The sequence below is a fragment of the Portunus trituberculatus genome, chromosome 25 (genome assembly GCF_017591435.1).
Source record: "Portunus trituberculatus isolate SZX2019 chromosome 25, ASM1759143v1, whole genome shotgun sequence".
Taxonomy (NCBI): Eukaryota; Metazoa; Arthropoda; class Malacostraca; order Decapoda; family Portunidae; genus Portunus; species Portunus trituberculatus.
In genome coordinates, this window is record NC_059279.1 from 530,001 (window position 1) to 554,392 (window position 24,392).

At 43.6% G+C, this 24,392-nt stretch overlaps 1 protein-coding gene across 1 annotated transcript in view; it reads right to left on the reverse strand.

Annotated features, from left to right (window-relative positions):
• LOC123508895 (barH-like 2 homeobox protein) overlaps positions 1 to 23,700 on the reverse strand; it is a 65,214-nt gene extending 41,514 nt beyond the window's left edge. Inside the window, exon 1 of the mRNA XM_045262900.1 lies at positions 21,633 to 23,700. Within this exon, the coding sequence (XP_045118835.1) occupies positions 21,633 to 22,314 (682 nt within the window). The 5' untranslated portion in view covers positions 22,315 to 23,700. The remainder of the gene's footprint in view (positions 1 to 21,632) is intronic.
• Positions 23,701 to 24,392: the final 692 nt, after the last annotated feature.

The following is a 24,392-nucleotide window of genomic DNA, read 5'->3' on the forward strand; positions in this document are numbered from 1 at the left end:
GCATCTTTCTCTTGACTTCCAACATTGCTATTTGTTATCTAAAAGGCGTTAAACGTGATATTTTCCCTCTTATTTCGTAGCTCACGGTTACTTTATACCCAGGCAATGATTCCTAAAGACACGAAGGGAGATCTAGACTAATGTTCTAGACTCCTTTGTTATCAGACACTAAACCGTTCTCCGCTTCACTCACAGACAATCACAGGTAACTATCATCTATTCCTGAAGACTCGAGTGGAAGAATCTACCCTAATACCTGCATATTTTGGTTACCTGAGAGGAAATACACTTTTCTGGAGGATCATTTGCATTGTAGTCATCAGAGGAACAAATAGGAATAATAGCAAGTACAAATGTAGTTTCCCTGTTCTGCTAAATCACGTAATCTTCAGATGTGCAGTTGCAGATAATATTTCTGCAATGACTCTTGAGTTTTTTTTATCCTCAGGAACCAAAACCATTTTTCATATTTTTTGTTAAGGATTTTTCATAATTCTATTCTTATTTTTATTTATGTATCAGGTTTGCACTGAAGGTAAATTTGCATTCATTTTCAAGAGAGAGAGAGAGAGAGAGAGAGAGAGAGAGAGAGAGAGAGAAGAGAGAAAATAAACAAAATAAATAGACGAACAGACAAACAAAACAAGCACAAAGACATACACACAAGTAGAGAAACGTACTCACACACACACACCCACCCACACACACACACACACACACACACACACACACACACACACACACACACACACACACACACACACACCTAATGACATACTGTACAGCCTTGAAATAACCTCAGTGTTCGCGTTAAGCCCCATGAAGCAACTCTCTCCCATTACTAAACATAATTTCTCGATAATGGATTGCCCTTGAGAGATTCCCAAGCTTGCGTCTGTGTAGCAATACGAGTCTAAAGATGGAAACTGATACTAAGATTCATAATTATTTCGATAGAAGACACCTGTGAGTTTCCTGGATACTTTTTTGTTAACTTGGAGAGTGCTGAAGGAAGTTATGAATGAATTGTTTCCCGCTGGTGTGTTTTGATACTTGTATTTTGATGTATTTGCTTAAGTTACTGTAATTTATGTTGTTTTCGAAGCAGTGAATGTAGTTTTGTTGATCTAACCCTTCACTACCATGACACGTTTCCATATTCATTCTCTTTACTATTTAGTGATTTTATACAGCTTCAGAAACTTATGTGGGGATTAAAGTAGTGATGATTCAAGCCATTAATCTTCTGATCTCCATAAACCCTTCCTAATGTGAATAAAATCGTCTAATCACACCCAAACTCGTGGCAGAAATGCGTCCTAGTACTGAAGGGAGTGAATGGGGGGTGAATCGAGGAACGAAATGGAACGGGGCCTCAACTATTGGAACGGACTGAAGGGAAGGGAAATAATGTGAGGATGAAGGAGTCACGGGTCACAGGAAGGGACGAGGAACGGAGCGAGCTGGCCAGGGAATAAAACGGAACAGACAACCACATGGAATGGAACGAAAGAAAATGAAAAAGAAGAAAAAAATCAACGGAATAAAGCCAAGGGAAACAAAATAACCGACTTTCTTTGATATTTTTCGATACTAGAAAAGAAAAAAAAATGAATAAACGAAACGAAACGAGACGAGGAAGAAGGAATGAAAGAAAAAGATCACCGCCAAATGAGACGAAATTAGACAAAATTACAATAAAACTAAATAAATAGGAACAACCAACAATAAACGAAAAAAGAAGAAAAATCACAAAAGTTCATAGTTTTGACACAGAAAATAAAATAAAACGAGAGAGAGAGAGAGAGAGAGAGAGAGAGAGAGAGAGAGAGAGAGAGAGAGAGAGAGAGAGAGACGAGGAACAGACGGACTACGGTACTGGTCTGTATAATGGCGAAAGGTTTGCTATTTGGCGTCTTTGTGTTGTGTCCGGCCTTGAGAAGTGACCCAGAGACCTCTTGTGGCCGCGTCAGTCTCCTTGCGTCACACTGCCTCTGTGTCGGCAAAAGAGCTAAGTCAATTGATGTATGGATTTGTCAGGTCTTCGTGTGTTGAGTCATTGTGGTTAGCAGTGAATATAGATGTGGTGGTGGTGGTGGTAGTCTGGTAGTAGTAGCTGTAATAGTCGTTGTAGTTGAAGGTGTTGTGGTTGTCTTTGTAGTATTAGTAATAGAGGGGGAGTTGTAGTAGCAGTAGTAGTAGTAGTAGTAGTAGTAGTAGTAGTAGTAGTAGTAGTAGTAGTAGTAGTAGTAGTAGTAGAAGTATTAGTAGTAGTAGTAGCAGTAATTGTAGTAGTAGTAGTAGTAGTAGCAGTATTATTATTATTATTATTTTTATTAGTAGTAGCATTAGTAGTAGTAGAAGTAGAAGTAGAAGTAGTAGTAATAGTAGTAGTAATCACCACCACCACCACCATTATCACACCACCACCATCACCGCCATCACCATCCTCACCATCATCATCATCATCATCATCATCATCACTTTGTCTATTGGTATAAACATTTGCGGTGTTTGAGAGAAGACTTCCATGATGAATGCATCCTAAATTACTGTCATTCCTCCTCCTCTTCCTCCTCCTCCTCCTCCTCCTCCTCCTCCTCCCCGCTACCACGAAACATGACAGTCAAAATACGTTTCTTAATAGCATAGCTTATTTTTCATTTAATTAGGAATGAAAGCAACACGCGGCTTATCATTGTTTTCTTCCTGCGCTGATGGGAACCTCACCTGGTCTTTATAAGGTGCAATCCAGGTAAATCTAAAGCGCAGGTAACCTAACCTAATAACGCAGAGAGAGAGAGAGAGAGAGAGAGAGATACTTTTCATTCCTTTGTCCTCACACTCGCATCCACATCTAGACTGGCGTAGATTAAAGACAAGGGTAGTGTTTTGATCTCCTTCTCTTCTTCCTCCTCCTCCTCCTCCTCCTCCTCCTCCTCCTCCTCCTCCTCCTCCTCCTCCTCCTCCTCCTCCTCTCCTCCTCCTCCTCCTCCTCCTCCTTCTTCTCCTCCTCCTCCTCCTCCTCCTCCTCCTCTTCCTCCTCCTCCATACAAGCCGGCCTATTGTGACAGCCACAGACAATGCCCTACTGAACACACTCGAGTATCCTCTTACCTCTCCCACTCTCCTATCAGACCCAAACAAATCTAGGTACCCCGTCCGCCTTCCAGCACCTTCCAGCACCTTTCAGCACCCCTTGAAGAGCCTCCAATGCCCTCCAGAACTCTCCAGCACCGGTCCAGTAGCTTCCAGTGACCTCCAAAGCCTTCCAGTACCTTCTTTCAATATCTAACAATCTTTCATAACCCTCCAGCAACTTTCCGGCTCTTCCCAGAACTTTCTGTCAATATCCAGCACCTTTCAATAACTTCCAGCAGTTTGCCACGACATTCCAGTATCCTCCATCACTTTTCAGCACTTTTCATCAGCTTCCAGAACTCTTTAGGGACTTACAAGACTGTCTAACATCTTTTCAGCTCCATTTAGTATCATTCCAGTACGTTCCAGTGATTTTTAGAACTCCAATATCTTCCATCGAACTCCATCACTATCCCAGCACTTTAAAGAACACCTCAGCACCTCAAAATTCTTATAGAACCTTGCAAATGATTCTAATGACTTCCAGCACCCTTTCAGAACCTTCCAGGACCCTCCAGTGATTTCCAGCACCCTCAGGCCTCCAGCACCCTCCTCCCACCGCCTCCCTTCGCCCTCCACAGCCCAACCTAATGAACTTCTACTTTCCCTTCCGTCAGTTGTGGCTTGTAATGTTCCTTTGCCTAGACCACCGCCCGAGCTGCCCTCCTCCCGCCCTCCCCTCTCGCCCCGCCCACGCACCGCACCGCCCGCAGGCACAAAGGTGAGGGAGTTGTACATCACACTGAAATGTTCCTCGTGTCCTTGTGTTTTATTTAGGTGTGTGTGTGTGTGTGTGTGTGTGTGTGTGTGTGTGTGTGTGTGTGTGTGTGTTTGTTTTATTGTTTCCTGTCAATACGTTTGTGCTCGTGTTTGTTTGTTATTTTTTTTTGTTGGTTTGGTTATTGTTGCTTTTTGTTTCCTAATGTTCTCGTGGAGTTGTAATGTATTTTTTTTTTTTGTGTGTGTGTGTGTGTGTGTGTGTGTGTGTGTGTGTGTGTGTGTGTGTGTGTGTGTGTGTGTGTGTGTGTGTGTGTGTGTGTGTGTGTGTGTGTGTGTGTGTGTGTGTGTGTGTGTGTGTGTGTGTGTGTGTGTGGTTATTTTTTTCGTATTTTTCCCATCTTTCGTGAAATAATGTATAGTTTCCGATGTGAGTTCGTGTTTACATTGCAACTCATTTGTCTTTTGCTTCCTGCACGTCATTCTTTCTTCATCTTTCCATGAGCACAAAGAAAATTTCAGTTCTAAGCCAGGAAACTAATAACCAAGTGTGTTTCAAAATGTCAAACACACACACACACACACACACACACACACACACACACACACACACACACACACACACACACACACACAGACACAAGGTATACAGTGACAGGAAGCAATTGCCAGCAGACGTGACAAATCAGCGACACTATCAGCTTTAGCAAGGAGGGAGGCAGTGACGGAGGTGAAGGTGGGAGAGGGAAGCAATGAGTAGGAGGGGGGCGAGGAAGACACTTGGGGGGAGGGAAAGGGAGAGACACGTGGCGGAACTAACAAGGCACAATGATCGCCACAACCACCTTTGCCTGAGAAAATAGAAAGCGCCTTCCTTCTTTTTGCAAATTCACTCACTGGGAAAAATATGAAACTTAGACAGTCTGTGACACGCAAGGAAGAGGGAAAAACTGCACGTTACGGCCACTAATAGGGAAATAAACCACTGTAATACTCTCCAATATAAATGTACCAGTTGTTTTTGCTTTTTCATGTGTCTGGGTATTGAGGTAGTGATAATTTCAACCTTTCTCTGTGATATGTAACAATTCATAGCACAAGAAAACAATATATCGAGATTGTTTAGCCATTCATGAAAAAAAAGAGAATAAAACAGTGATATAATTTGCTGTATGACAAGAAAAGATATGTTAGTGTGGTTTATGATTATGAAAAGGCTTGACCATTACCCGTGAGAGGCTTAATCTAAAACATCTTAAAGAATTCAATTCCTTTCAGAAAAAAAACTTAAATATGTATTGAAATATTAATAATAGTTTAAAATCAGCATGTTTTTGTCTTGATATTAACCCCTTCAGTATCATGACACGTTTCCATATTCATTCTGCTTGCTATTCGGTGATATTATACAGCTTCAGAAACTTATAGAGGGATTAAAAGAGTGAAGACTATGGCCATTAATCTTCTGACCTCCATAGATAAAAAATTATCTAATCTTAAACAAATCTCAAGGTAAAAATATGTCCCAGTACTGAAGGGGTCAAACATGTGATCAATGAATCATCAGGACCACCCAGGAGCCCCACGAACCCCCTTGAGAAACAAGGAACCCATTACTTAAGAGCATTACACAGTGGAAGGAGGGCGGTAAGGAGGCTACGCAGGTCACTTGTGTGTCCCCGCAAGTATTGCACGCGGGGAAGGCGCGGCATACCTTTCCTCGTTACCTGCCGTCGCTAATTGGGCTAGAGACACGCAACAAAGTACTTCAGGTGAGAGGAAATTGGCCGCGGGAACTGGAAACGAAATAAAAAAGAATAGTTCCTTAGTATTTCCACATAAACTCCCACCACGAGGCAATGATGGAGTGGAGATTTTCACAATTTCCTTCGCTTGTTTTTTGGAGGAGGTTTAAATGGCACCCCGCGACGCTAGCTCCTGCGTACATCATTATTATTTAAAGAGCTCCTGTCACGTTCCCTGGCTCTCTGATTCTTCTCCTGCGTTGTATTCCAGAGTCTTGTTTTCAATTGGCAGTATTTTAATTCCGTGGGTGCGATTACTGTTGTTGTTGGTGTTCTTTACGAGTGTTTTCACCGCGGCTAAGCACGGCTGTTACTCACTAATGCCTCTGTTGATAGCTTCATTTGTTCCCCGGAAATGTAGCCAGGAACCTTGCAATACTGAATGGGATGTGTCTTATTATTAACATTATTATTATCCTTGTTGTTATTATTATTATCATTATTATTATTACTCTTCTTCTTCTTCTTCTTATTATTATTATTATTATTATTATTATTATTATTATTATTATTATTATTATTATTATTATTATTATTATTATTATTATTATTATTAGTAGTAGTAGTAGTAGTAGTAGTAGTAGTAGTAGTAGTAGTAGTAGTAGTAGTATTATTATTATTATTTTTATTATTACTATTATTATTATTATTATTATTATTATTAGTAGTAGTAGCAGCAGCAGCAGTAGCAGTGGTAGTAGTAGTAGTAGTAGTAGCAATAGCAGTAGTAATAGTAGAAATAGTAGTAATAGTAGCAGTAGCAGTAGCAGTAGTAGTAGTAATAGCAGTTGTAGTAGTAGTAGTAGTAGTAGTAGTAGTAGCAGCAACAATAGTAGTAGTAGTAGTGGTAGTAGTAGTATCAGAAGTAGTAATAATAGTAGTAATAGTAATAATAGTAACAATATTCCCATTATCACTATTACCACTCTCCATTCATAAACTATCACAATGTCGCTCTCCTTCCAACAGTGACACCAGGGATAAGAGCAGCAACAATAATAGTAATCCCGTTATTACTATCACTATTTCATTCCTTCGCTTTCAAAGTCCGGCTGTGGTAACGGGGCGGCCAAGACGGACCCCCGCGAAGCACTAGACGGGAAGGAAACCACGAAGAAATGACAATAATGATCGCATCCGTAGCGCAGACGAGGAGTGTTTATAACGAGACTATTCCTGGAAATTCACGATTGCAATACAAAAAAAAAAAGCTCACACGATTGTTAAGATTATCAAAAGTTGGTTAGATTTTAGTTGTTAGTAGGGCGAAGGTGTGTGAAGGAAGAGAGAGAGAGAGAGAGAGAGAGAGAGAGAGAGAGAGAGAGAGAGAGAGAGAGTGTGTGTGTGTGTTCCGGTTTGCGTTATGGATGTTGTTTTTGTCGTTATTGGGATGAAGGAAAATATTACGAGTAGCGTTGGCCATCCATTGCAAGACATCCTGAGCACCGCGCATGGTTTCCCTCTACACTTCCTCCTCAATACATCCTTAGCTGCGTCCTCCAATCCTCTTCCATTCCTCCTAAGTTTCCCTCCTATCTTCCTCTTTCCTTTACGAATACAGCAATTAATTAGTCCTCTATTCCTCTTTGCCTTCTTCTTAAGCGTGTGTTCATCCTTCCTCTTTCTAAATGCAACCTCCAACCTCTTCTCCATCTTCCTATATCCTTGCTGTGTCTTCTTCTTCTCCCTAACCTGAGCTATACTTTTTCTCCTTTCTTTCCTAAATCTTTGTTCTATCTTCCTCTTCCCTTTTTCCTGTCCTGAGCTACATTCTTCCTCTTTCTCCCATAATCTTTGTTCTATTTTCCTCTTCCCTTCTTCCTAACCTGAGCTACATTTCTTCTCCTTTCTTCCCTAAATATGTGCTCAATCTTCCTCTCTCCTTCTAAATACAACTGTCTCCTCCCTTTCTCTTCCTTCTTTCCTCCTCTCTCTCCGCGCACAAGAGGAGACACTCAAGGAGATTATCTGAAGGAAGAATGTTACTCGCTCCTAGCAGGCTCCGTCATACCGCCCCTCATTGCCATAAACTTGACCACACCCGCGGCGGAAGAGTCTCCTGAGTGCTCCGTTACCCGCGCTGCCTTGCCTCTGCCGCAATTACTTGATATAAAAAGACCACCGCTGATAAAGGGAAAGAGGCCACAGCGGCGATTTTCAACCCGGAAAAACCAACCAACCCCGCTTCGTGTGGTCTGTTTCCGTCCCTCTCTGAAGTTGAGCTGCTGCCTCTTCGCTCCACACCCAACACACTCAAACATCTCGGTCACTATGTACGATTATTTCTTAGCAGAGTTTAGTGCGGATGATTTATGCTTTCGAGGGATAGTTTAAGGTTTTTTTTAAAGATAGTTTAACCCTTCTGTGCTATGACGCGTTTTCATATTCATTCTGTTTACTATTTGGTGATTTTATACAGATCTGCAAACTTATGTGGAGATGAAAATAATAAAGATTCTGGCCATTAATCTTCTGACCTCCATAGACCCTTCCTAATGTAAAAAAAAAAAAAAAAAAAAGCTCGTCTAATCATAACCAAACAAATGGTAAAAATGCGTCCTAGTACTGAAGAGGTTAAGAAAGGCTATACATAATTCACATAAAAAAAATACCAACAGGAAAACTAGACTACTAATGTCGCTACCTTTAGAAAAACCAATTAAGAGAGAAAGTGTAGTCTTTCTCTACCTTCCTCCATCTCCTTACCTTTCTACTCCCAGGCACGCCAAGGCAGAATCATATATTTCCCTTATTTGCACAGAAAACTGATGGGCGTCCCGTTTGTCAGTATAAGAGTCATAAATATACTAGTACCGTATACGTAAAGACGAGGAAATAACAGCACACGTCACCTAAATGCTTGAGAACGTGGCTGTCAACTGTGAAGCGTCCCAGACTCAAGAATGTTATTACAGTCCTGCTTGTCCGTCTGTTTTGCTGGTCCCGGTGTGCTCCAGCTGATGGGAGGAGGAGAGAGAGAGAGAGAGAGAGAGAGAGAGAGAGAGAGAGAGAGAGAGAGAGGAGAGGGAGAGGGAGGTAAGAAGGCGGTTTGTCTCTCGTTCCTTATTTGGCAGCGGAGGGAAACTATGAATGTCGTCCGTGTTGTTTTTTCCTGTTTGTTTTTGTGTTTGTCTCGTTTTATTTTTAGTGTATCAAAGTTTTTTTTCTCACAATTTTTTTTCTTTTTTCTTCATTTCGTCTTCTTGGTAAAGTATGAATGTTTGAAGATTCATATTTTTCTGTTTTTTTCTTTTATCTTATGCCGTCTCGTCTTAAATCTGGAAAATCAAAAGTTGTATTCCATTTATTACAATCATATCTTTTATCTTATTTTACCATCGTCACAAACTGTCAGAAGTTGTATATTTTTCCTTCTTCTTCAGTAATTTTGTGATAAACTTCCAATGTCAACCGTTTTCTGAATTTTTCTCATTTTTATTCATACTTCACCATCCTTACTCGCTACGGATGCTAGCCATTATACAACGTTTCTTCGTCACAAGCTGTCAGAAGTTGTATATTTATCCTCCCTCATCTTCAGTATTTTGTTGATAAACTTCCAATGCCAACCGTTTTCTGACTCTTTCTATTATTTAGTCTTACCTCACCACCCTGACCCGCTACGGATGCCAGCCATTATACATTATCCTCATCCCTTTCTCGAACCATATAATCATCGTAACGCATTTTGTCCCTGACGTTACAACATTATGGAAATCGGAAATCAAACGGGTACTTATGGATACGTTATCAGCAATTTAGTATCATCTTCCTGCTCCTCTTCTTCAATTCACCTTTTTTTTTTCTGCCAGAGTGTTATTATCGCTATTACAACTCCTGACGTCACTATCGCATGCTAATAATTGACAACCCCCACAAAAACACCATAACTTGCCAACCTCACTTACTTTTCGTGCATATGCGAGGTAAAAACGCCGCACAGATAGCGAAAGGTAAAGGAAAGTCAATACAAAACAGTTCTTGCCGCCTCGTTTTCTCCTCGTATTTTCACCGAATATTGGCTTACGTTTCTAGGCTCAAGATTTATGGTTGTTTGTTGACGGGCTGAGCGGAGCGGCGGGGAGCGAAGCGGTGTGCGGCTGTGTGTGGCTTGTGTGGTGGCGCTGAGTGGCTCGGCTTGTCAAGCAGTGTGATGAAGGGCTGGCTTTGAGGGTGAAGCAAACAAGGTAAAAGAGAGACTTGCTTCTTGACATATTAACTGCTTGATTTGCTGACTAGTTGGCTGACTTGCTGATTGATTACCTGACTTGCTGAGTGACTATCTGACTTACTGATTGACTAGATGATTGACTGAATACATGACTGGCTTATTGATTTACTAACCTACTGACTGGTGATGTATTGAGTGACTAACTTAAGTGCTGACCTAAGATACCATAACCTAACCGAACCTTAACCAAGCCTAACCTAACTTAACCCAACCTTAACCAAACCTAATCAAACCTAACATAATTTAACCCAAACTATCCTCGTAACTGAATAAGTGAACGGGTACATAACTTAATACAGGTAAAGTAAAAATCCCACTAAAAATTTGAAGGTCAGTAAAGTTGTTTGTGTGAGTAATAAACTGAGAGAGTGTAGACCAATTATGAACTGTAAAAGCGCAGCGCATTCACGGGATAGAGACGTCAGTGCAAAGCCATAATCTGAAATGAAAGCGAGCACACACACACACACACACACACACACACACACACACACACACGGAAGGCAGAGGTTCAGTGTATAAACGTCAAAGGCAAGCAAACAAAGGCGAACAGTTCCATTATGATTGTCGAGATAAACACACTCCACAAAAGCGATACAAAAGCAACACGAGAAAAACACATTAGTCCCACTTTAAAACGGCCATAAAAAACGTGCATTCCTCTTCCCTCCCCCACAAACAGTTGACTTAATGAGCCTAGAAGAACATGGTGCAAGACGCCCTCGTACACACACACACACACACACACACACACACACACACATACACACACAGACACACACAGAACCCCCTTCCCGCCTTCTCCTCCCCACACCTACACACTTTAAAAACACCAGACAGGCACACAAAACCGCTTATTGGAGGGTTCAAGAGTGGCATTCATATCTCTTCCTCTTAGACCTCCCAGCTCCGTGCCTTCCTGCGGCTTCTGACAAATTTCTGTGTCTCCTGACGGGGATCGCGCCGCTGCGGAGTAAAGCGGCGGGCAATCACTGGGAAATTGGCGGAGAGTGATGGGTTTCCTCTTGCGCCTCTTTGAGATTTGTTATCTTGTGGCATCAGTCATTTTTCTGGGAAGTTTGTTGGTTAGAGAGAGAGAGAGAGAGAGAGAGAGAGAGAGAGAGAGAGAGAGAGAGAGAGAGAAGAGATTGAGAGATGGTTAGATGGATAAAAAGCTAAAGAAGAAAATAATGGAAATGGAAGGTTTCTTCGCGAAGGTTAAGAAAAGGAAACCACAACACTTCCTCCTGTTATTCCTCCTCCTCCTCCTTTTCCTCCTCCTCCTCCTCCTCCTCCTCCTCCTCCTCCTCCTCCTCCTCCTCCTCCTCCTCCTCCTCCTCCTCCTCCTCCTTTTTCCACAGATCCTCGTAGATTACGCCTGACGGAAAGCGGGTCACCTCTTGAGGCTTGTTTGTCCATCACCTCTTACCCCTCGCACACACACACACACACACACACACACACACACACACACACACACACACACACACACACACACACACACACACACACACACACACACACACACACACACACACACACACACACACACACACACACACACACACACACACAGAGGAGTCTCTTAATAATTCCCAGTCGATCAGTTTACTAGTTCGCCGCGTGATTGCCACCATGCCAGCTGTCTGATTGTTGGGGTCAATACAGTGATAAGCACGTCTGTATCCTGTGCTTGGGGGAGGAAGTCCGTTTATCAGTTTCCTATTTCAGACATTTGCATTGATAGGAAAGTTTTACCGGAATCATTTTACCAATATTACGTGGAGCAAGGCGAAGGAATTGATTTCAAAGGATATGCATTTGTTGAAGTGGTGTTTGTGCTCTTCCTCGAGGTGTCTGGAAGTGTTTAGGTAAGTAGAAACCGTGACGCCGCTTCTATACTTACTTCAACACTTGAGTGCATCAGTGTGCCGTCTTTATCAGCAACAGGTTAATGCCAAGTCCTTTCATTCTCGTGCTTCTAATGTCTTCTGTTTTATATACTTTCTTAATCTCTAGTAAACTCTGGAACTCCCTACCTCCTTTTAGTATTTCCATTTTCCTATGACCTGAACTCATTTTAAAAGGGAAGTTTCATGACAATCGTTCCATTCTTTTGGATAACTCTCTCTAATCTGCTCGAGGAATGGGATCTAAGTGGGCTTTTTTGCTGAATCGTTTTTGTTGCCCTTGGCCAGATTTCTTCTACATAAAAAAAAAAAAAAAATTCAAGCTACGGAAACTAACAAGCTCAACTCACGAGTAAAAAGTTTAACACGTATCTTCTTCATTAACCCCAAAATTAGGCAGAATTCATGGATTTTGGTGCCGTAAAGTTTAACACATCAACGCATCGCCTGTTGTGTTTCTTCATGTAATTAGATTTCTGTGTTGCTGTCTTTGACGTTCTCTTTTACTCAACCCACGAAGATTAGCAAGTTCAATCCATCAATACATCGCCCATTGTCTTTCATCATCAGCCAGATACTTTAATTCAGGTGGTAATGTTAGTGGTCTTCCAACGCCTCCTTTCACCATTCAACCAAGGCCGATAACCAGTCTCTAAAAGAAGTAAGTCGCTCCCATCACCCCCATCACCATCAGGAGTACGCCAGGCTGCTCCTTCCCTCCTGGCGCGGGTCAGCCACAGCCCATCACATCCAGACCGCCGCCACTGAAAACCTCCTTCCCCTTCCCGCTCTTTCTCTAATGTACGAGTCTTCCTGGCCTTACCGCGGGGATGTACGTCTGCGCACCACCGCTGTGTACAAAGTCACCGCCTGCTATTACCACTCGGCAGCGTCAGCGTGAACAGCACCAAGGCTTGCGTCACTCAGTCATCGTCTTCACCTTCCCCAGTATTCCTTACATCGACTCCGCCTCATTCGTATGTGTGAGCTTCGAGTCAGCTTGAATTAGCACTAGAAGGGGTCTGGATGTCTCTGTCAGTGTCCCCGATCCCAGGCCCTCACGACCCCCGCCAGGAGCACCGCGGAAGCCTAAAGGGGTGGCTCACGGTGTTCTAGAGTTTCATTGGGACTCACGAGGGCTCAGTTGACTCTCTTTCCCCTTCATGTGATTCATCTTTCCGTCGCGACTTTAGAGCCATCCGTCACGTCAAGAGGAGAGAGACAAGAACATGAAGTTGAGTTTAGTTGGAGTCATCTTATTGGCTTGGCTTGATTTCATGTAGTTTTTCTCCGTCTGTGTATCTCTCTCTCTCTCTCTCTCTCTCTCTCTCTCTCTCTCTCTCTCTCTCTCTCTCTCTCTCTCTCTCTCTCTCTCTCGTGCTATGTAATTTCCCTGGCCACTAACAGGAGTCACAACGCATCGTATCGCCTTTCTTTCTACACCATAAAGCTGCAGTAAAGCAAGTGGGGCTGCTTTTTATCACCCTGACCGTTTGTGGGTCCGTCATTGTGTGTGTGTATGTGTGTGTATATGTGTGTGTGTGTGTGTGTGTGTGTGTGTGTGTGTGTGTGTGTGAGTATAGGTGACTGTGAGTGTATGTTCCGTTACTCAAAACATCCCTAAAAAAAAGAAAAAGAAAACGCACACACAGATTTAACACTACAAAACAGAGAGTGGAAGAGAGAGAGAGAGAGAGAGAGAGAGAGAGAGAGAGAGAGAGAGAGAGAGAGAGAGAGAGAGAGAAAATGGTGTGAGGCGGCAAGTGTCGGGCTGTGTACGGTCAGCGCGCAACTTGAAAATTACAGGGTCGCTGGAGAGAAGAGAGAGAGAAAAAGAAAAAGAGAGAGAGAGAGAGAGAGAGAGAGAGAGAGAGAGAGAGAGAGAGAGAGAGAGAGAGAGAGAGAAAGAAAACTCGACGGCAAGAACCCCGGAAGAATCATAATCATTCAGCTTGAGGCAGGATGTGAAAAAATAAATGTATATTACAGGGTGACTGTGAAGAGAAGCGGCTGTGTCTCTCTAGGCGACATGGGAACCTGGACCTGTCTATGCATATCTTCTCTTTCTCTTCTACTTCCCTGTGTATGACGAAGGGCTGAAGGTGTGCGTGTACGTGTGGGTGTGTGTTGCGTAAGGAGGAGTAAAAGGGGTGTGACTATGAAATTCTGCATGTGATAGATTCAAATGAAACTTATGGGAGTGAAATTGGTCTCCCATATCCTCAAGTGAGTGAGTGAGTGACCTGTGTGTGCGTGTGTGTGTGTGTGAGGGCCGGAGAAAGTGATGTGTCGCAATGGGGGGAAAAGTTCTTTGAGAAACTGTAATGGAAGAGTAAATGACATGTAGCGATCATGATTTATGCAAAGGAAGTGATTTGCTAGACCATAAGAAGCGGTGGAGTAGTGGTGAGCGGAAACGAGTGAGTGAGTTGAGCGAGTGAGTGAGTGAGTGAGTGAGTGAGGGAGGGAGAGGGGGGTAGGGAGGGAAGGGGGAGGTTGGGTAAACAGTTTAGATTATATATTTTTGTGTTTATTCGTCCATTATGTTTGTTTATCGCTGGTTTTAATGGTATTGTTTTGTGGTATTGTTGTTATTGTTGCTTTTTGTTGTGGTTGTTGGGGTGGTGGTGGTGGTGGTGGTGGTGGTGGTGGTGGTGGTGGTGGTGGTAGTGGCACTTGTTGTTTGTTTGTTATTTCTCTTCTATCTCCTTCTCCTCCTCCTCCTCCTCCTCCTCCTCCTCCTCTTCGTCCTTCGTCTTCTTCTCCTTTTCTTTCTCATACTACTTTTACTTCCACTACCGCTACTACTACCACGACAACATTAACAACAACAACAACAACAACAACTACTACTACTACTACTACTACTACTACTACTACTACTACTACCATTACCACTATCACTACCACCCACCACCACCACCACCACCACTATTACCACTACCGCCATCACTACTACTACTACTACTACTACTACTACTACTACTACTACTACTACTACTACTACTACTACTCTTACTCGCCAAATAGCCAACATCACTCACACATCCTAAGAGTTAAACCACCAAGAAAAGTGTAATGAAGGGAAATTTGGTGGCGAGGATGATGATGATGATAGTGTTGATGGTGATGGTGGTGGTGATGGTGGTGGTGATGGTGGTGGTCAAGGTGGTGGTGATAGAAGGCAGACGCAAACCATTCTTTTTTACTCCAAAATTGTGTTGTTCTGTTTTCCCATCTCTCGCTTTTGTGAATGACGGATAAGAGCACACACACACACACACACACACACACTCTCTCTCTCTCTCTCTCTCTCTCTCTCTCTCTCTCTCTCTCTCTCTCTCTCTCTCTCTCTCTCTCTCTCTCTCTCTCTCTCTCTCTCTCTCTCTCTCTCTCTCTCTCTCTCTCTCTCTCTCTCTCACTCTCTCTCTCACGCTGACTCATCTAATTCACTGCATATTATTCCTCCATTCATATTTTTTTTTCTGTCATTTATCACATCCGATTTCCTTTCTTTACTCTTCTACTTCAATTTAAGTTGTTTTTTTCTTTTCTCCTTCCACGCTTCCACACTTACACACACTTAAATATTTATGCTTGTCTCTTTACATATTTCACACTTATCACTACTATTGTTCTCTCTTCTCTCTCTCTCTCTCTCTCTCTCTCTCTCTCTCTCTCTCTCTCTCTCTCTCTCTCTCTCTCTCTCTCTCTCTCTCTCTCTCTCTCTCTCTCTCTCTCTCTCTCTCTCTCTCTCTCTCTCTCTCTCTCTCTCTCTCTCTCTCTCTCTTGTTTGCTGTTCTTGCTTGCTCCATATTTACATTTCACATCATTCGGGTCAACATTTTTTTTCTTCCATGTTAATAGCACAACCTCTGTTCAGTAAAGGTAGGAGTGGGATGGCCAACAAGTACTCTACATCATCAATTGGAAAATCTAATTAATGATCTCTGTAGCCTTTGCATGTAGTCGCGATGAGACGGAATTAATACTAGCCACGTTCTTTTAGTCTAAGGGTAAGTGTTCTTTTAACCTACATATGCATATTTTGAAATTGGTGAATATAACCTCAAACTAAACCACATTGCTGTTTTATTCAGTTGAGATACTTTAACTTAAAACTGATCTGTACATGTCTCTTCTTGCCTCCTTGTATTTCATGTGCATCACTGTAATAATCTAACAAAGACAACTATCTCTCCTTGGTATCTTAGGCTTTCTTTTTCTTCTTCTCACTCCTATTCTGCCCAACTCCCTAATGCAAGAGTTAACCAGTACTCTCAATTATTCATACCTTTCTCTGGTAAACTCTGGAACTCCCCGCCTGTTTCTGCATTTCCATCTTCCTGCGACTTGACTTCATTTAAGAGGGAGGTTTCAAGACATTTGTCCTTTTCTTTTGGCTAACTGTATCAGACTGGCAAGGGGACTGGCAGCTAATTGGGCCCCTTTTTAGATTTTTGTTGCCTTTAGCCAGCTTTCAACTCTTAAATAAAAAATAACAACACTAATATAAACTCCAAGTGACTTTTTAACCCTTTCACTGTTATTTGGTACCTCTTCTATTCATCACTAATCACTCTGACACATCTTGAATTGTCGTGTAGCCACCTCCAAATTTAAACTGAAGAGAAATTGCAAAATCTAATCCTTTTTGACGCTATTTTTTTTTTTTTATGGCAGTGAAAGGGGTCATTTATTATTTATTCTATCTTAACTAAAACTATAAATAACTTGTACCTACGAAATATACAACATAGTGTTACGATCCTAGAGTTAGCCTGACTAGGTTCCCACAATGACTGAAGCACCTGTCTCTTAGTTTGACGGTCGTAACAAGAAACACTTAACTAACCTTGTATTTCTCACCCATTTCCCTTAATTGCAAACTGAATCGTATGCATAAATTTTTGCCTCTCACGCGGCTGATGAGACCGAAAAAGAACTGAAGCAGAATACAAAACGCTGCGGTGTTAGAGAAATGTTCCAAACCCTTGATACATAAGAAGGATGAGCTAATATTGGCCTGTAAATCGTGTCAAGGATGAGTTTCTCTTTAGTTGAGACACTGGAGGAAGAATTCTGCTTTCAGGGAAACTTTAAGAGCCACTGGTTGTCAAGACTTGAACTTTACCTCCCTTTCCTTGCTCTCCTTCTCTCCCCTTTCCTCTCCTTCCCTTCCTTTCCTTTTCTTTCTCTTCTGTTCCCTCTCCTCTTCCCTTTCCTCTCCTTCACTTCCCTTCCTTCTTCTTCCCTTTCCTTTCCTTTCCTTCACTTCCCGTCTCTCTCCTTTCTTTTTCTTCTTTCTCTTTCCTTCTCTCTCCTCTTCTCTTTCCTCTCTTTCTCTCCCTTTCCTTCTCCTTCATTTCCCTTCCTTGTCCTTCATTTCCCTTCTTTTTCCTTAAATTCTCTTCCTTCTCTCTTTTCCCTTCCCTTCCTTCTCCTTCTCTCCCCTTCCCTCTCCTTCATTCCCCTTCTTTTTCCTTCTCTCCCCTTCCGTCACCTTCACTTCTCTTCCCTCTTATCTTCATTTCCCTCTTCTTCTCTTCCCTTCCTTCTCCATTTTTTTCCTTCTCTCTCCCTCTCTCCTCCTCTTCTCTTTCTCCGTGGAAAGGAAGGAGACGAAAGATGAAACGATGAGAAGTAATAAAAGAAAGAAAAATGTGAAAAAATAGAAGAGAGAGAGAGAGAGAGAGAGAGAGAGAGAGAGAGAGAGAGAGAGAGAGAGAGAGAGAGAGAGAGAGAGAGAGAGAGAGAGAGAGAGAGAGAGAGAGAGAGAGAGAGAGAGAGAGAGAGAGAGAGAGAGAGAGAGAGATTCGGGTGCAGTTGAGTCATTGCTCTTAGGGATTTGAGTGGGTCGAAGAGAGAGTTGTCAGCATATTGGTATAAGGAAGAGGGAAAGTATGCTGGGAGGGAGGTGGATGGAGAGAGGGGGCGTGGGAAAGAAAGAAGGAGGGAGGGTAGGAAGGGTGGGAGGGAGGGGAGGCAGGGTAGGGAGGATAGAGGAAAGCAGGTAGGCAAGCAGGAATAGAATCTGCAGCGCAACAAGTTCTAGACAGGCTGAGGGAAAAAAAAAGGATGAAAAACAAGCAAAAAAGATAAAACAAGGTTAGGAGGAAGGAAACCAGAGGAGGAAGAGGAAGAAGAGGAGGAGGAGGAGGAGGAGGAGGAGGAAGGAAAGTATTTGAGAGTCAAGCAGCCAAGAATGAGTTTAGTTATAGAGAAGGAAGTTGATGCGAAGACAAATAAATAACCAAGGAAGGAGGAGAAGGAAGAAATTGACAGGAGGAAGAGGAAAGGAGGAATAATGCAACACTCGAGAAAAATGACTAGACTGAATTAAACAAAAAAAAAAATAAAAATAGGTAGTAAAGGAGAGAGAGAGAGAGAGAGAGAGAGAGAGAGAGAGAGAGAGAGAGAGAGAGAGAGAGAGAGAGAGAGAGAGAGAGAGAGAGAGAGAGAGAGAGAGAGAGAGAGAGAGAAGAATGCATTAAACAGTCATAACGACAACGAGACTGACTAAATAAAAAGTAGATTGACAGACAAACAGATAACCAGAGAAGAAGGAACTGGAGAAATAAACAGAGGGAAAGATAAAAGAAAGAGAACGAAGAAAAAAATATAGAATAGACAGTAATGAAAAATGAAACTAAGTAAATATAGACAAATAAACAAACAGATAGACAGGCAATAAAAGAGAAAAAGAAAGGAAGTCGAACAGAAAGACAAGAATTAATAACACGAAAAAGAGAATTTTGAACTAACAGTCATTAAAAGTTAAACAGTAAACAGACAAACAGATAGGCAGACAGATATGCAGACAGATACACAGACAGATAGACAGACAGACAAACAGATAGGTAGACAAACAGGTAGGCAGCAAAAAACAAGAGCAGAAACAGTAGACAGACATAACACAACCAGCCAAACAGCCAGGCAGTCAGTAGCCACAGACAAACAGATAGACAAACAGAAACACAGACAGATAAACAGACAAGTAGACAAACAGATGGACAGCAAAAATAGAGCAGAAACAGTAGGCAGACAAAAGCCAACCAGCCAAACAGCCAGGCAGTCAGTAGCAGCAGCAGGAGCGGCAGCAGGTAGGTAGGTAGGAGGGTCGCTGTCGGGTTGGTGGTGGTCACAGTTTTCCCACGAACTTCCGAGTCTTGTGTGCTTAAGTGGCCGAGCGCCGCTGAGGGTCAGGGGTCACTCCCAGCCCAGGTAGTGAAGGCCAGGCCAGGTGAAAGGAGGTAATTGTGCTAAATTATCACGTGGTCTGGACTGTGGGCTTAGCGAGGCCACCGGGAAGGGAAGGAAGGGAAGGAGGGAGGGTTTTGAGGTGGGGAGGGCAAGGTGCATTACAGGAAGGCTTGGAGGAAGGAAGGAAAGGAGTGAAGGAAGGCGTAATGCACCTGTCTAACCTACCTGTGATTACGCGTCTTCATTATTATTTTCTTTAGTGTTTTTTTTTTTTTCTTCTCATGTGCGGCGCGTGACTTCTTTGTTAACTATCTCAAACTGTGTTGTGTTTATATTCAGGGCACCATTTTTACGCTTTTTCCTTCCCCCCCTCACCCCCTCTTACTCCGATCCTACCTCCCACCACCCGGACTCCCCCCGCCTTACGTGTTGCTCCTTAATGCATTACAAAAAGGCATTCAGAGCAGCTACATTTAAGACATTGTCCGCGTGTTATTAAGAAGGTAAACATTCTGAGCCATAAAGTTACAAAGCTGAAGGTATAATAAGAAGGGGGAGGAAGAGGAGGAGGGGGAGGAAGAAGAGGAGGAGGAGGAGGACGAAGAGGAGGAATGAGGAAGAGATGAGTTGGGAAAAATGTAACAGAAGAGTAAATGAACTGCTGGATAAATATAAGAAGAAAAAAAAAGTGGAAGGTAAGATTATTATGAATTAGTGATAAATCAATGTGTTAATCGAATGTCTGTTGAAGGAAAGACATAGGAATACAATAGCAGTGGAAAATGTCAAGTCTAGTTAGTTAGTGATTAAAGATAAAAGAGTCATAAAAGGAAATTTGTACAAGATATAAATAAAAAAAATCTTGAGACAAAAGTTGGGATTTAAAAACACAAAGAAATTAAGGGAAAATTTGAAAAGTTGGATAAAAAGGTAATTGAAGAAAATAGAGAGGAAGAAAGACTTGAGACAAACACTTAGAAGATAAAAGCACGAATTGATAAAGTGAAAATTGAACAAAATAAATAAAAAAAAAATAGCAAAAAAAATCAACAGCATGTCAAACAAAGCTAACAAAATCAAGGAAGAAAAAAAAACTGAAAATGAAGAAAGAATTGAAAAAAAATTGACCAAAAATAAAAAAAAAATCAACAAATAAAGCGAAAATTGAAAATATATATAAAAAAACTAGCAAAAAAAAAAAAAAAACAAAGCGTATCAAACAAAGCTAACAAAAATAAAGGTAAAAAAAAAAAACTGAAAATGAAGAAAAATTGAAAAAAAAAAAAAATCAACATATAATGAACCAGACAAAAATATCACAAACTTACTCCTGCAAAAAAAAAAAAATAAATAAATAAATAAATAAATAAATAAATAAAAGAAAAGAAAAAATAAATACTTGATGAAAAAAAAAAGACTTAGAAGAAAAAATAATTAAACCACCCATGCAAATAATAAACAAAAAAGCCAAAAAAACATTATTTATTAGACAACTTTCCTTAACCCTTCCTCCAACATCTAGTTTCGTCTCATCTTTCCTCCATCTCTCTCTCTCTCTCTCCACACCTACCACTTGTCCTCCTCCCCCCTCTCCCCTTCACCCCTTCACCCCTTCACCCCTTCCCTCTCCCTTCACTGGTTTGCTCCTCTTATGGGCAAAATAGAGATGGATGGGCGGCTGGTGACTGTACTTAAAATTTTCCTGATCTATGCAAAGTGATTGTCGTGTTTGGGAGAATATATAACGAGAGAGAGAGAGAGAGAGAGAGAGAGAGAGAGAGAGAGAGAGAGAGAGAGAGAGAGAGAGAGAGAGTAAAGAATAAAAAGAAGCTATATGGAAAAAATAGTGTAGGAGGAGATAATAACGAAAGAGAGAGAAATGAAACATAACAGAAGCGGGAAAATATTGACAAATGAAGAAAAGAAGCGGAGAGAAATACAAGAAGCAAGTGAATAAAAAAATGGAGACTACAAATAAAGATGAAAAACGTATTAAAAAGAAGAAGAAAGAGAAGAAAATGAGTAAAGGAAGGGAAAGAAGCTAAACGTAGATAAAAAGTAGTCAAAAAAGAGAAAAAAAATAAGGTAAAAACAATAGATAGAGAAAAAAAAAGTGTAAAATGAATAAACAAAGGGCGAGGAGGCAGACAAGTAGAGAAGGAGAAGAGGAGAGTAGAGGAGAGGAGAACAACCAATATTCGTCCGTTGAGGCTGACTGGAATGTATCTTATTAGCAGTTAATATTACCACGCACTCCCGCCCCTTAAAAGTCGAGGCTGCTGCTGGTGCTAGATTAGGGCAGGTTAGGTTACGGCCACTGGTGGTTAGATGTTACTTTTTTTTACATAAAGACGGTGTGCGGCGCTGACCTCCATCTGCCTCATGTAGCTTCACCCCACGATGCATATTTTAACTCTCCGGTATGATTACGTGGGTTAATTTTGTCGCTTATGCATCGCTGGGTCTGGTGTGTGGTGCTAAATGTGTATAATCGACCTTCTACATTAGTTACCGTTGATTCAGTCTTTGTGTAGCCGATCTGGGGAGGTGATATCAACGGGACAGTAGAGTGTGAGGCTGTGAGGTGCGTGTGGAGTGTGTTCTGATACAAGACTGGGCCCTTACCTATCTTGTCTCCGTTGAGCAGCGCCTCCCTCATCCGCAGCGCCCTTCCTCTGCTGTCTTCCTCCTCCTCGTCATCCTCATCGCAGTCGTCCTCGTCCTCATTATCAATATCGTGCTCCACCTCTTCGATTTTCCTCTTGGTTGGAACGTGGAGGGGGTGCGGGAGGGCGTGGTGGGGCGTGATGGTCACTTCAGGGAGGGGGGACGTGCTTCTCCTCCTCCTAGCCGGGCTCAGGTCCTCCGCCCGCGCCTCTCCCATCACGCTCTTGGGCCTCAGGAGGTTGGTGATGGAGAAGGAGCTCCTGACGGCGAGGGAGGCGGGAAGGCTGGTGTTGGCGAAGGAGGATGGACTGCTCACGCCCCTCGCCGCCAGCAAGGTCGCCCCCAGGTGGTTCTTGTTGACGTTGTTGTTGTTGTTGTTGTTGTTGTTGTTGTTGTTGCTTTGCTTCTTAACTGTTAGATCCGTGGGTTCAGTGTCCACGGTGTCTTTTGGTCGCCTCTCGCCGCCCTCTGTGCCCTCCTCTCGCAGTGCAGTGTCCTCGTCATCACTGCTGCCCGCCACCGAGTGTTTCTTGGCATCGGTGGCCGCGTCTCCGTCTTCCTTGGGTAATGCGTGTCTCATTTGCACTAAGAGGTCCCCGTCTTGCACATCCGCCTTAGTGGAAGCCATGGCCACTGTCATGTTGTCCGAACGTTCGCGAGTTAGGCAAATAGACGAGCCGCTGCCTCGCTTTGTTTCGCGCCGGTGTAGAAATGAGAGATCATCAGAATGCTCCGTTTCCTGAATTTCACCGTCTGGAGTCCCACAATCAGAGGACACACCGCCAATTAGGTCTAGAAACTGCAGCTCGGCACCCCAGGCGACGCACCGCCACACGCACTATGGACGTCCCTTGTCGAGTCCACGGAGACGCGAAGGCCCAAATGACGCTCTCATAACACACCTGGAGACCCGTGAAGGATATGTGATGAGTGAGTCAGGCAGGCCCGCCGCGCTCCCTCCCCCGGCCCCCTCACCTCTCTTTTCTTCACCCTCCTCCTCCTCTCCTCCTCCTCCTCCTCCCCCTTGGTCACCCCCCTAGACCGCGGCCAATGTTAACACCGCCCCCTCATATCACCAGAAGTCCTCTGCCACGCCCCCTTTTCTCACCTTTCCTGTTGGAGAGCCTGCAGTCGGTTGTCAGTTAGTAATTTGCTTCGACATTTCAGGCGGGTCGGGTTTCCTTATCACTCGGCGAGGAAATGTTGTTGCTTCTCCTCTTCTCTCACGTCTTTTGTTTTCTGCCGCTCGCCAGAACCCGTTTGCGCCGCCGCCTCCTTGCCTAATATTCCTTGATGTGTTGTTGGTATTAAGCAAGGATACGAGGCTGCAGGCGAACCATTACGTGGCGAGGAGTGTTTTGCTGACCACCTAACAGTTTCTTCCCCTGCCACACTCCAGCAGGCAGTCCACGTCACCCTCACCTGCTGTAGTTCATCATCCCCGTAATCACAGCGGGACCTCACCTTAACCACTATGAAAATGTTCAGCCTTGTGAGTTTCTATTTTGCCGTCGCCTCCTCTCTCTCCAAGGTCTAACCAGAGTGATGGCTTGAACAGCGCGGGGTTTATATCACACAAATGCTTACTTAGGTGACACTGAACACGATGCAGAACTCACACCTCAGTTATCAGGTTCCTTGAAGATTCGCACGCCGGGGCATGCACTCCCTGCTGCGCCACGGCTGCCCGCACGACACACCCACACACATACACACAGATACACCCACGCAGACACACTGGAACGCCTCACGCTGCAACACAGGGAGGCGCAATTCGATCACTTTCTCAACACCACCTCGTCTCTCGTCCCCAGCAGCGACAAGGCTTCGCGGCGCGGGTGCAGCGGCTCGGCCCACGTGTGTTGCCGCGCGTTGAGGCTCCCCAACTGCGGCGGCGGCGGCGGCGGTAGCGGCAGTGAGTGGCTCTAGTAGCGACGGGTGTCTCCTTGCGACTGCCATTACTGAGCGGCACAGCACCCGCTCCCACCTGCCCCGCGCCGCCACACGTCCCGCCACCGCCACGCACTTCCTTCCGCTCAGCCTAAAGCCCTGCCGCCGCCCTGGGACCACGACGCCTCCGGGAGCACCTGGGGCCTCCTGCTGGGCGGCTGGATACGCCTCGCAGAGCACAGGCCCCTCAACCCCGCCGTTTATCGAGGAGTTGCCGCTCGCCTTCCTCACATAATCAAGGGTCTAATAGCTGCGCGATTTACCACCTTGCACCTCGCCGCCGCCCCGCCCCGCGCTGCCTTTGTGCCACGGGATCCTAATTACCTGCTGATGGAGGAGACTTGACGCGGGCCACGGGGGAAGAGTAAAAGGGGAGAGTGTAAGGGCATTATGCACTATTATCATTCTCCGTGTTGTAAATTTCCTCCCAGAGTAAATTTCTCACACTTGTGCCGGTCTTTGCTTTTAATTTCCTACTTGATGTTGCTAGTGACTTGTGTGGTGGTGGTGGTGGTGGTGGTGGTGTGGTAACCCAGGAAACCAGTGGAGAAAGCTTGCATGAAAACTTACACGTGAACATTTTTTCGCTGACAGATTATTTCCATTTTTTTCAGTATGAGAGAGAGAGAGAGAGAGAGAGAGAGAGAGAGAGAGACATATTAGGGATGTAATTAGTGACTACGTGTGTGTGTGTGTGTGTGTGTGTGTGTGTGTGTGTGTGTGTGTGTGTGTGTGTGTGTGTGTGCGTGTGTGTGTGGACGTGTAGGC